We start from the raw sequence: 13,641 nt of genomic DNA on the forward strand, positions 1-13,641 counted from the left end.
ACTGTCCCTGAGATGTAACATGAGTCAGTTTTCAGCTGGAAGGCTCGACCAAAACCTCCAAAAGGAAGCTTTTAAGGCCACTTAGTGGCTCCAAATATCCAGAACCATTGACCCCCTCATTGGTCACCCTTCCTGTGACATCACTCACTGTCTTGCTGCTCATTGAGTCCAGGGTTCCAGGCCGACCAGGCGGTCGCCCGACCCTTGTGGTCCATCAGGTTGCACGGTGGCGGCAGTTCAGGGGCGGGCGCTGAGGGGGGAGGCGGGATCACGCCGTCGCTCTTCAGGATCATCCTGCAGACAGGCAGACGGATCAGCCAATCAGACGCCAGCATTAAACACTGAAGCACCAAAGCAGCGTTCTTACCTCAGAGCCTCCGGTCGCTTCTTCACTCGCCCTCCTTTGGCGTCGATCATGGCACTCTCGATGTCCGCGTGGATCAGATTCGCCTGTTGGAAACAGGATTTCTCTCTTTTATCAGGATCAAACAGGAACTCTGAAACATCTCAGCTTTATTCGTCTGGTCAAGCTGCAGGTTTATGAATCTGTGGAGAACCACAGGGCTCTGCTCTCGGACCCTTAAGGTCACTTTCGTCCCAAATCATTTTCTTTTTCTTACGTTTTGAGGGTTTTTGACTCGGACTTTCTCTGCTGTAGCAACAAACCGTCTCAACCTGAGGGTCAGGGTTAGGGTTCATGTCTGATGTTTACCTTGATGTCGTCACACTGGAACAGGTGCAGGTCCGGTTTGCTCTGACCCGACTCCTTACACACCAGAGCCAGGATGGAGTCGTAGCTGCAGGCGTTCATCACCGCCTGGCAGTGCTGGATGGAGCTGACGGGGAAGTTCTCCAGCTCGTTCTGAAAAACAGTCGGGTCAGACTGAACCGAACGGACTGATGAAGCTCATATCAGCAAGAATTACTTCAGTCCATTCATCAGAAACATCAACAACAGTCGGTTTTTACACTAAAAACACAAAAAAGAGGAGGAGCCAGTCACAGGATCGGTGGTTCCTTGGACAAAACACTGAACCTCATGAAACTGATGCGTCCATCAGTTTCATGAGGTTCATGTGGAACAAAGAAGTGGTGTGAAAGACCAGAAAAGTGCTGTATAATTAGTCCATTTATCAGGTCTAATGTGGGTGTGTCCAGACATCCCGCTCCAGCTCCTCCTGGAGCAGCCTGAGGTGTTCCCAGGTCAGATGGGATATATAATCCGTCCAGTGAGTTCTGGTTCTGACCCGAGGAACCACCTCAGCTGACTCCTTTCTATGTGGAGGAGCAGCGGCTCTACTCTGAGCTTCCTCCCCTCCAGATGATGGAGCTCCTCCCCACTGGATGATTTAGCTCCTCCCCCTGGATGGTGGAGCCCCTCCCCCCCTGGATGATGGAGCTCCTCCCCCTGGATGGTGGAGCCCCTCCCCCTGAACGATGGAGCTCCTCCTTCCGGATGATGGAGTTCCTCCCCCTGGATGGTGGAGCCCCTCCCCCAGAACGGTGGAGCCCCTCCCCCTGAACGATGGAGCCCCTCCCCCTGAACGATGGAGCCCCTCCCCCTGAACGATGGAGCCCCTCCCCCTGAACGATGGAGCCCCTCCCCCTGAACAATGGAGCCCCTCCCTCCGGATGATGGAGCTCCTCCCCCTGAACGATGAAGCCTCTCCCCCTGAATGATGGAGCTCCTCCCCACTGGATGATGGAGCCCCTCCCTCTAAACGATGGAGCTCCTCCCCCTGTCTCTAAGGCTGAGCCCCGCCCCCCTCTGAAGGAAACCACGACCTCGTTCTTTGGGTCAGAACCCAGATCTGTGAGTACAGGTGAGGGTTGGAACAAAGATGGAGCAGGAACCTGAAAGCTGAAAGTGGAGTCCAACACCGACGTGAACCAGAACCACTTTGGACCCAGAATGAGGATAGATCGGACCTCACAGCCCCCCCCCAACACAATCCCTCAGGGATCATGAACCTTCTTTAAGTCAAACACATGTAGACTGTTCTGGTTAAACTCCCATGATGCCTCAGTAAAGATCCGTTTGCAGGTTCTGGTTCATTTGTGCTAAGATTGGCAGATTTCTGCAGAACCTCTACAGTCTCACCTTTGTCTCCAGGTCAATGAGACTGACCGCCCGCTCCTCCACCTGCAGCAGCATCTCCTGAGTCCACACCTTCCCTTTGGCGTCCAGCAGGCGCAGTCGTCTGATCCCGTCGTCCACCGTGATCATCCCGTCTTTGCGGTCCAACACGAACGTGGTCAGGTGCTGAAACAGAGCGAGCGTCATTCTGCGTTCCACTGGGAAATCCTGGCGGTGGCGGGTGGCGGTACTCACCTCCACGTGGTACTGAGAGGTGTCCGTCAGGCTGTTGATGCTGGTTTTGGTGAAATGTTTTCTTTGTTCTGGTGGGAGAACAGAACAAACAGTTAGGGTTAGGCCCAGAGACTCTGGGAAACTATGATCCTCCACCAAGGCAGGAGATGAGAAGCGTTTAAGCTAGTTTAAGAGCACCTCTGACAGGACACTTCATCTTCACAAACTGATTAAAGTTAAACTTTTAACCATTTAAACTGGTGTTTTTAAAGAAAACCTCCCATCCAACAGGCTGCAGATTAGAAACAGGCCAAGAACTGGTGTTCATGTCTGTTAGTTTCGTTTGTTCTCAGGGTTTTTATTTCTGGGTTCTTCTTTATCTTTGCTCTAAACAAACTGCAGCAGTCACACGACAACCTTAATGACATCAACAAAGTCGCATCTCGTCCACACGGATCAATAAATCAGTCACTGTTTCACTATCTGCCCTCAGCAGCTGCTCCACATTGTTCACGACCCTCCAGAAAAAGAAGCCGTCATTGGGTCAGCTGAGAATTTATCAGCTGAAGATAAAAAAGCCTGATGTCCACGACTCTGCGGGACCCAGCTCACCTGAGGCGTCTCTGCCTGGAAACAGGCTCAGCTGATGTGTTCAAAGACACTCCGTAACCCTGACCGGACATTTTTACCCTCTGAACGCTTCGAGGTGACAAACAGTCACCAAATTATTCTACAGACCGTCTTTTTAAAGCTATTTAAAGACCTGAAGCTTTCCTGTAAACTTTTTAAGGTTAGAAACTAGAAGCATGAACTCAAGATGAGCTGAAGAGGAGATCAGAGCAGGAACAAAATGGAGGAAAAGGAGGAAGTTTAAACCATTTCTTCCTTTAATCATCAGGGGAAATATGAGATCTCTGGTGGATAAAATGGACGAGCTTGGACCGGGCAGACAGAGACTGCAGACAGAGCGCTAACAGTAAAGGAGGAGGATCACAGAGCTGGTTAACAACAGATGGTGGAATCCTGGACCTGGCTGCAGGAACAACTCTAACAGCTCTCTGCTCAGCTTTAAGACTATCCGGGCAGACAGAGACTGCAGACAGAGCGCTAACAGTAAAGGAGGAGGATCACAGAGCTGGTTAACCACAGATGGTGGAATCCTGGAGCGTCTCTGCAGCCCAGATGTTGAACTGCTGGCTGTGAGTTTCTGTCCATGTTGTCTGCTGAGACTTCACCTGAGTTACCTGCTGACGCCGTGTGTGACATCATCAGCTGAGTTGTTGCTAAGCAACAGAAACAACAGCCCAACCCATTGATATAGATCTGAAGGTTCCTACCACACCTTCCTCTCTGCTGCACTTCAGCTTTCTACACGTTTGTCAGCTGATTTATGTTTTATTTTGTTATTCATCTGTAATAACAGCTGCACAGTGGGGGGGGGGGGGGGGGGGGGGCAGACTCCTGGTTCTAATCCCATCTGTTGTGCTAAAGGCCAATTTCTTTGAACGAAGTTGTGGTTCCATTTTTCCAAGGAAACAAAAAGGTCCAAAGTGACCAAACCCAGTTTGTGTGACTTGGTCCGAATGAACCAGCGACTTTCAGTGGTGCAGCTTCAGATGAATTATTACCTCTTTTAACCCCTTCACCACCCCCACACTGGTCAAAAAGTCCCACATAACACTTCAAACCTAGTTTCTACTCACTTCCAAACAGATAACAGACGTGTTTTATCCGAATTATCCCTGAATTAAAGTATCTTAACGTTCAAAGTGTCACTTTATCTCTGAGCACTTTTAATCTGCAGCCTTTAGCAACCCTGCTGTATAACCTTCTGATAACCTTCCCAATCAGAAGCTTAACCCTAACCTTTAACAAGCTAAAGAACCCAAGGTCACATCTGAAAGGAGCTAAAAACCTCGGCTTTGTCTTCATGTTGGACTTTCTATGAGCGGTTTTACCCTCAGTCTTTGACAGACTTAGCTGGGAGGGTTTCTTTTTGCTCCGATTTGATTCGAATGCCATCTGCTTCCTGTAATGAAGTGAAGCTCACATGTGAGGCGTGCTGCTGTGGGTGTAAACTGTGACGAAAACCAACACTGCAACAGTTTTACGACTTCAAAAATGAGCTAAGAACACGTCAAAAAGAAGAAGTAACAGCAAAGAAAGCTGAACTTTAAGAGGAATCAAACCACAGCAGCATGGAGGGTTCAAGCTGGAGCTGATACAAACATCCATTCAGCCCACTTTGGACTTTTCCAAGAGGAACGTTTGCACAGAAAACCAGTAAAATGGCTGAGAAGTTCAAACTTATTGATTAGGAGCTCAAACTTCTGCACAGAGCTGCTTTAAGCAGGAAGAAATGGAAACGTTAGATGTTTCAGCTCCACATTCAGATCGAACAACAGAAGCAACAATTTGGTCGGTTTGGACGTTTGTTCGGCTTAATTTCAAGAAAAAAATACATTTTCCCACAGAATTAAACGTCCAAAAGACCAACAACACACACACACACACTCTGATGTCTCACTTTTACTTTTCTTTTTATGTTTGGAAGATGGACGCAGGAAATACATTTCATCCGATCCTGCTGACAAACGACAGATGGTTCAGATTTAAAACAGCCGATCTGGTTCGGTACCAGCGCCACCCAAAGCTCGTGTCGGTCTGATGAAGCCAACATCTGTAAAGGTGTGTTTGAAGCAGAACTACTCACCGTACAGAGCTTTGGCACTGGACTTGGCTTTGTTCCTGGGAGGCTCCGGAGACGGAGAGTCGTGGCCACTGAAACACACACAGACGGTGTTAGACTGCCAATAAAAACTGATTTTACAGATTCAACAGTCATCGCTGGCTTCTGATTGGCTGGGAGGCGGGTTTGGTCATCGTCCATCATATGGATGGTTGTTACTAAGACTAATTGGCTGATGCTTCAGCGCTAAAACGGACGCGTTAAAACAGACGCGCTAAAACGGACGCGTTAAAACGGACGCGCTAAAACGGACGCGCTAAAACGGACGCGCTAAAACGGACGCGTTAAAACGGACGCGCTAAAACGGACGCGTTAAAACGGACGCGCTAAAACGGACGCGCTAAAACGGACGCGCTAAAACGGACGCGCTAAAACGGACGCGCTAAAACGGACGCGTTAAAACAGACGCGCTAAAACGGACGCGTTAAAACGGACGCGCTAAAACGGACGCGCTAAAACGGACGCGCTAAAACGGACGCGCTAAAACGGACGCGTTAAAACGGACGCGCTAAAACAGACGCGCTAAAACAGACGCGCTAAAACAGACGTAAAAAAACTGATGTAAAAAGAGGAAAAAGTAAATATAAAAACAACAAAAAGAAGACGAATAAAAATGGAAATGGAGAAAAAAAAACAATAGAACAAATTCAAATAAACTAAATACAGTGATTTCCCCTTAAAAAGAAACCGAAAACACAAAAAAATAGTTTAAAAAAAAAAAAAAAAAAAACGGTAACCCAACCTAAAACGTAACCCCAAATACAGTGACCAACCCCCGAAAAAACACTTAAAACAAGAAACTGAGGACAGTTTTCTGTGGTAAAGAAAGTAAAACTAATAATTTCATCATAAAAATAGAGATAAAACCTTATTTTCATTTAGAAAACCACGTGTTTTTACATTCTCTACGTGAACCAGTAAAAATTATCAATGGAATTATGATCTGTTCAGTAGGGCTGAGCGATTTTATCGATACCGCGATATATATCGCGATATATATCGATATTTTGTTTCCCGATAAAGTCGATTTTTCAGCTGCAAGTATCGTTTTTGAATTTTTTTCTCTTTTTTAGCAAACTTTCTTAAAAATTTGTGAAAAAGCGATTTTATCGATACCGCGATATATATCGATATATATCGCGATATATATTTTTAGCAAATTTTCTTCAAAATTAGTGAAAACACAGAACATTAACATAATACAAAACAATGCCCGGGGGGGCCACATTATACAAAACAGTGATAAATTAGTTCATAAAAATGTTAAATAGAGTGCATAGCTCTGTGTTTTTATGGCTTTTCTGTTTATAGAATGTGGGATCGTTGTAATGTTGTTTTAGGTCCTCTAAAATAAAAAAAAAGATGGTTTGTGATTAGAGAATTAGGATTTTTGTTTATGGTATTTAGCAAGTAAAACAAGCATGTTGATGATGTAATATTGACAACATAAACATGAGTAGCTGAAGACATGTTTGTTAGTTTCCATTTGTCTGCCGGTGTTTTCCTCTCAGTTCAAAGGTCACCGGTCCAATCAGCAACGATTCATGTCAAATCACACCGTCCCTTTAAAATCTTTCAGAAAATGATGTGTATCGAATCTAATCGTATCGAATCATTGGCTGAATGCCGTGTACCGTATCATGAGATGAGTGTATCACTACAGCCCTACTGTTCAGCATCATGTGCAACAGGCTACAGCTTAACACAAAATTAACAGTTTTGCTGTCATCAAAAACTAAATGTGACTAAAGTCTAATTTATTTTAGTTAAATATATGTGCAGCACCTCCTATATGGGAAAAATCCCTTCTTCCTGCTCCTGGGAGCATATATCAGGGCATCTGAGGTCACCAGCAGGTGTAAAACTCCCCAAAAACACAACCCTGGGATTTATTTAGTTCTTCTTTGTTTGAAAGTTCCTCATTTAACGAGTCGTTCTGATTTTCATTTGTAAAGTACGTCACTCCTTAAGTTGGCTCCGCCTCCTCTGCTAAGCTAAGATTACTCTCAATGTGTTGGTCCATTACGGTTGATGAGAAAGCATTGTTTGCTAGCATCTTATGCTAACTTACAGCTAACTGCTAACTTACAGCTAACTGCTGACTTACAGCTAACTGCTAACTTACAGCTAACTGCCGACTTACAGCTAACTGCCGACTTACAGCTAACTGCCGACTTACAGCTAACTGCCAACTTACAGCTAACTGCCAACTTACAGCTAACTGCCGACTTACAGCTAACTAATGACTTACAGCTCACTGCTGACTTACAGCTAACTGCTAACTTACAGCTAACTGCTAACTTACAGCTAACTGCTAACTTACAGCTCACTGCTGACTTACAGCTAAATGCTGACTTACAGCTAACTGCTAACTTAAAGCTAACTGCTAACTTACAGCTCACTGCTGACTTACAGCTAACTGCTGACTTACAGCTAACTGCTGACTTACAGCTAACTGCTAACTTACAGCTAACTGCTGATTTACAGCTCACTGCTGACTTACAGCTAACTGCTAACTTACAGCTAACTGCTAACTTACAGCTCACTGCTGACTTGCAGCTAAATGCTGACTTACAGCTAACTGCTAACTTAAAGCTAACTGCTAACTTACAGCTCACTGCTGACTTACAGCTAACTGCTAACTTACAGCTCACTGCTGACTTACAGCTCACTGCTGACTTACAGCTAACTGCTAACTTACAGCTAACTGCTAACTTACAGCTAACTGCTAACTTACAGCTCACTGCTGACTTACAGCTAACTGCTAACTTACAGCTAACTGCTAACTTACAGCTAACTGTTGACTTACAGCTAACTGCTAACTTACAGCTCACTGCTGACTTACAGCTCACTGCTGACTTACAGCTAACTGCTAACTTACAGCTAACTGCTAACTTACAGCTAACTGCTAACTTACAGCTAACTGCTAACTTACAGCTAACTGCTAAACTATTTCCCTCTGGGATCAATAGAGTAACTATATCTGTAGAGCTGGAGTGTTTCTGGTGTGACTGGAGGAACAGCTTCATTATCTCTGGATAACAAACGAACTGAGTCTCCACCCGGAAAACAGATAAAGAGGTGTTAAAACAGGGCTGAGACAGAGAGCTGCTGAGCTTAAACCAGCAGTATTTACACCAAAGTCTGTCTCAAACGTCTCAATAAAACCTCAGAAAGTTGTTTAAAATGGTTAAAAAAAAGGCAGAATATGTCACCTTTAACCAAACTGGTTCTGATTATTGATCATTATATTTCTAACCAGCTCTGTTCATGAACCCTGTCCCATTATTTTGATAATATTGTTCTGGTTCCGGTCAGATTGACTGATCCCATGTGAAGTAAACTTGGTGCTGATCTCAGACCAGCTCTGCACTAAGTAACGTGCGACACGACGGCAGGAAACTGGAGATGTTCACACCTTATTCTGAGTTCATTCATAATGAACGGGGGCGATTAACACTGGTGACAGCCGTCCAATCTGACACCAGCACACAGCTCATCAGTGTGATGCTGAGAAATCCACTAAACTTCAGCCACGACCTCATTAAAACCGTGTTTAGAAGCTCTACCAACCAAACTTTCCCCAAATCTTTAAAAACTGCAGTTGTCCCTCCTGAGGAAGATCCTCCGGGATCCTTTTATATGACATTATTACTGAAGAAGATCCTCCTGGATCCTTTTATATGACATCATTACTGAGGAAGATCCTCCGGGATCCTTTTATATGACATCATTACTGAGGAAGATCCTCCTGGATCCTTTTATATGACATCATTACTGAGGAAGAGCCTCCTGGATCCTTTTATATGACATCATTACTGAAGAAGATCCTCCTGGATCCTTTTATATGACATCATTACTGAGGAAGAGCCTCCTGGATCCTTTTATATGACATTATTACTGAGGAAGATCCTCCTGGATCCTTTTATATGACATCATTACTGAAGAAGATCCTCCTGGATCCTTTTATATGACATCATTACTGAGGAAGAGCCTCCTGGATCCTTTTATATGACATCATTACTGAGGAAGATCCTCCTGGATCCTTTTATATGACATCATTACTGAGGAAGAGCCTCCTGGATCCTTTTATATGACATCATTACTGAGGAAGAGCCTCCTGGATCCTTTTATATGACATCATTACTGAAGAAGAGCCTCCGGGATCCTTTTATATGACATCATTACTGAAGAAGAGCCTCCGGGATCCTTTTATATGACATCATTACTGAGGAAGATCCTCTTGGATCCTTTTATATGACATCATTACTGAGGAAGATCCTCCTGGATCCTTTTATATGACATCATTACTGAGGAAGATCCTCCTGGATCCTTTAATATGACATCATTACTGAGGAAGATCCTCCGGGATCCTTTTATATGACATCATTACTGAGGAAGATCCTCCTGGATCCTTTTATATGACATCATTACTGAGGAAGAGCCTCCTGGATCCTTTTATATGACATCATTACTGAGGAAGATCCTCCTGGATCCTTTTATATGACATCATTACTGAGGAAGATCCTCCTGGATCCTTTTATATGACATCATTACTGAGGAAGATCCTCCTGGATCCTTTTATATGACATCATTACTGAGGAAGATCCTACTGGATCCTTTTATATGACATCATTACTGAGGAAGATCCTACTGGATCCTTTTATATGACATCATTACTGAGGAAGATCCTCCTGGATCCTTTAATATGACATCATTACTGAGGAAGATCCTCCGGGATCCTTTTATATGACATCATTACTGAGGAAGATCCTCCTGGATCCTTTTATATGACATCATTACTGAGGAAGAGCCTCCTGGATCCTTTTATATGACATCATTACTGAGGAAGATCCTCCTGGATCCTTTTATATGACATCATTACTGAGGAAGATCCTCCTGGATCCTTTTATATGACATCATTACTGAGGAAGATCCTCCTGGATCCTTTTATATGACATCATTACTGAGGAAGATCCTCCTGGATCCTTTTATATGACATCATTACTGAGGAAGATCCTACTGGATCCTTTTATATGACATCATTACTGAGGAAGATCCTCCTGGAGAAGTTCAAACCAGAACCAGGAAACCTGAGAACTTTCTTTGGCTCCAGAACAACTTTTGCTGCATCGGATTCTACTTTTATTTTATTTTCTAAAGACAAAGAAGTTCAAATTAAGGTTTAAACTTTAAGTTTAAATAAACTTTAAAACAGGAGCCGGTTTAACAGATCAGTTAAACACAAACTGACACAGTTTCGTCTCAGGTTTCAGTTTCATTAAAAATTCATTTGAAGTTTTCTTGGAAAGAAACTGAGCTGCAACAACATTTAACTTCTGCTCCTCAGAGGGACACCAACACAAGTCCAGAATCGATCCATCATTTCATCTGAGATAAATTTCGCTGTTAATCTAAAGAAAACGTTCATTTAGGCAGAAATTAAAAGCAATTTATTCTCAGACCAGAGACATTTCGGCCTAAAATAAAATAAGAAAACTAAAGTCGTTATTCAACAGGTTTAACTTGGATAACCTCAGTCTCTTGTGATTTAAAGCCTACACAAAGCACTTTATCTCTGCCTCCCACCCAATGACAGCTGGGACAGGGCTGGCTGAGTTGAATTAAACGGGTAAATGGATAAATGGATGGATGTTTAGCTTGTATAAAGTGCTCTCTGGCCATTTTAAGACATTTTGAAAGCCAAACATTGCTTTTCACAGCTAAAATCGCCATAACAACAACTGTAAAGCTGCTTAATTAGCTTAGCTTAGCTTAGACTTAGCTTCAAAGTCGCTGCTTAATGTCTTTAGGACCACCATCAACACCCGGCTCATTTTTCTTCTCTACCTGTCACCCAATGACAGCTGGGACAGGGCTGGGACGGCCCTGAGTTGAATTAAATGGGTAAATGGATAAATGGATGGATGTTTAGCTTGTATAAAGTGCTCTCTGGCCATTTTAAGACATTTTGAAAGCCAAACATTCCTTTTCACAGCTAAAATCGCCATAACAACAACTGTGAAGCTGCTTAATTAGCTTAGCTTAGCTTAGACTTAGCTTCAAAGCCGCTGCTTAATGTCTTCAGGACCACCATCAACACCCGGCTCATTTTTCTTCTCTACCTCTCACCCAATGACAGCTGGGACAGGGCTGGGATGACCCCGAGTTGAATTAAACGGGTAAATGGATGGATGTTTAGCTTGTATAAAGTGCTCTCTGGTCATTTTAAGACATTTTGAAACCCAAACATTGCTTTTCACAGCTAAAATCGCCATAACAACAACTGTGAAGCTGCTTAATTAGCTTAGCTTAGCTTAGACTTAGCTTCAAAGCCGCTGCTTAATGTCTTCAGGACCACCATCAACACCCGGCTCATTTTTCTTCTCTACCTCTCACCCAATGACAGCTGGGACAGGGCTGGGATGACCCTGAGTTGAATTAAACGGGTAAATGGATGGATGTTTAGCTTGTATAAAGTGCTCTCTGGTCATTTTAAGACATTTTGAAACCCAAACATTGCTTTTCACAGCTAAAATCGCCATAACAACAACTGTGAAGCTGCTTAATTAGCTTAGCTTAGCTTAGACTTAGCTTCAAAGTCGCTGCTTAATGTCTTCAGGACCACCATCAACACCCGGCTCATTTTTCTTCTCTACCTCTCACCCAATGACAGCTGGGACAGGGCTGGGACGGCCCTGAGTTGAATTAAATGGGTAAATGGATAAATGGATGGATGTTTAGCTTGTATAAAGTGCTCTCTGGCCATTTTAAGACATTTTGAAAGCCAAACATTGCTTTTCACAGCTAAAATCGCCATAACAACAACTGTAAAGCTGCTTAATTAGCTTAGACTTAGCTTCAAAGCCGCTGCTTAATGTCTTCAGGACCACCATCAACACCCGGCTCATTTTTCATCCAGTGTTTTCACAAACTTTCTCAGGAGGCAGATGTGGTTAAACAGATTTTAACAGATGGACTGATGAAGCTTTAGGACCTTCGGACAGAGGCTGTCCGTCCTGTCCTGCTCACACTGAACTGATGCATCTGCTGAAAACCCAACAGGAGAATATGAGCTACAGAACACTGATAACTCAGCTGAGAGGTGATAAGAGCTGAAAGTTTAAATGTGTTGGATGGTTGGACCCAGAATGAGGATAGATCAGGGATCATGAACCTTCTTTAAGTCACAAACACATGTAGACTGTTCTGGTTAAACTCCCATGATGCCTCAGTGACTCAGAGGGTAAAGATCTGATCTGAGGTCAGATAATCGGTCTGAACCACCTCTCCAGAACCCTGGACTCAGCTTTTCCAGGGAGGCTGAGTATCTGATGCCCTGAAGCTGGGACACACTCTCTGGTCCTCTTTCTTAAAACTGAGAAGGAAGCCGAGGCTTGGACTGTGCAGAGAGACACTTTTTCTTTCTGAAAAAGCAACTTGTCGGACAACTTTTGTGTCTAATTTCTGTTTAAATGTCAGCAGAACTACTCTAACACCAGCATTATATCGTCCTCTTGTTCTTTTCACCTGCAGCTGAAAGTTTAAACCAGTGGTTCATGCTTTTAAACAAGTATTTATCGTCCGATTACTCTGGAATAATCGATTACGGGTCATCGAGATCGACTCGCTGTGGCCCTGATCGAGGGAAGAAGAAGAATCGATTACCTAAATAACCGTCTGCTGCAGCCCAGTTTTATCCAAAACTTTCTTTGTCCAAGTTGAAAAATAACCATCTGTAGCCAAGGTTTTTCAAATAAAAACACTGTTTATTCAATGTATAACTTCCATAAAAACACTGATGTGTGAACCATTGAGGACTCACTTGATGGGCGAGCTGTAGGAGCTGAAAACCCCCGAGGCGAGAGCTGAAGGTTCGTATCCGTTCATCCTGCAACACACAGACGTCAACAGTAATCAGATTACATTCAACAGCATCATCCATGTTCCTGCTCAGCCCTAAATTCAGCCAATCACCCGCTGATTCACCCGTTCCCAACCAGGCTGAGCTGCTTTCCCTGTTCAGGGAGACTCCTGAAAACAGCTGGACCACAGCTCTTCAGACGGTACCGGCTGAGTTTAACCGGTTCGCCTCATTAAAACCTTCCTGATTAAAACTCTGCACTCTAAAGGATCCCAGCTCTGATTTATGAGAGTGTGTGTGGAGGTGAGCACACACTGTGTACTGTACAGCCACGTGTGATTACTTTTCCCAGGACTCCGCGTTTTATTCAGCCGGGGCTCGCTTCGACCACGTATCCATGGCAACCGGGCTGAAAGGATATATCTGCCGCCGAGACGGGAGGAAACAACCCCGAGTGTGTAACTGTGTGTGTGCCAGAAAAACCCACAGAAGACAGCAGTGAACCCCATTTACTGCCAAAACATGGCAACTTAGCAGGTTTCCTCTAAAGTGGAGCCGACCCGGTTGGTTCTGCCTCACCAGAACCAACCGGGTGAAGGTTTGGGGCAACAAAAGAAGAACAGGACGTTAACAATTATCAAGCAGCAGCAGAGGGGAAGAGGAAGGACTCTGCTTCTGTGTTTTTGTTCCATAGATAATGACGCGTTCACCTGGGGG

General features: G+C 44.2%; 1 protein-coding gene across 2 annotated transcripts in view; it reads right to left on the minus strand.

The window, feature by feature from the left end:
* The window catches only part of eps8a (EGFR pathway substrate 8a, signaling adaptor), a 70,407-nt gene that overhangs the window by 35,531 nt on the left and 21,235 nt on the right, over positions 1–13,641 (minus strand). The window contains exons 2-8 of one of the 2 annotated variants that reach the window (XM_072377443.1): positions 12,886–12,951; positions 5,025–5,092; positions 2,333–2,400; positions 2,102–2,263; positions 713–862; positions 368–450; positions 149–294 (exon numbers count right to left, since the gene is read on the minus strand). In XM_072377443.1, the coding sequence (XP_072233544.1) occupies positions 149–294; positions 368–450; positions 713–862; positions 2,102–2,263; positions 2,333–2,400; positions 5,025–5,092; positions 12,886–12,950 (742 nt within the window). In that variant the 5' untranslated portion in view covers position 12,951. Of the gene's footprint in view, positions 1–148; positions 295–367; positions 451–712; positions 863–2,101; positions 2,264–2,332; positions 2,401–5,024; positions 5,093–12,885; positions 12,983–13,641 lie in introns of those variants that run through there. The other variant, XM_072377442.1, reaches the window with a different exon arrangement.

Source organism: Leuresthes tenuis, unplaced genomic scaffold (assembly GCF_036924035.1).
Source record: "Leuresthes tenuis unplaced genomic scaffold, fLeuTen1.0.hap1 SCAF_23, whole genome shotgun sequence".
Taxonomy (NCBI): domain Eukaryota; kingdom Metazoa; phylum Chordata; class Actinopteri; order Atheriniformes; family Atherinopsidae; genus Leuresthes; species Leuresthes tenuis.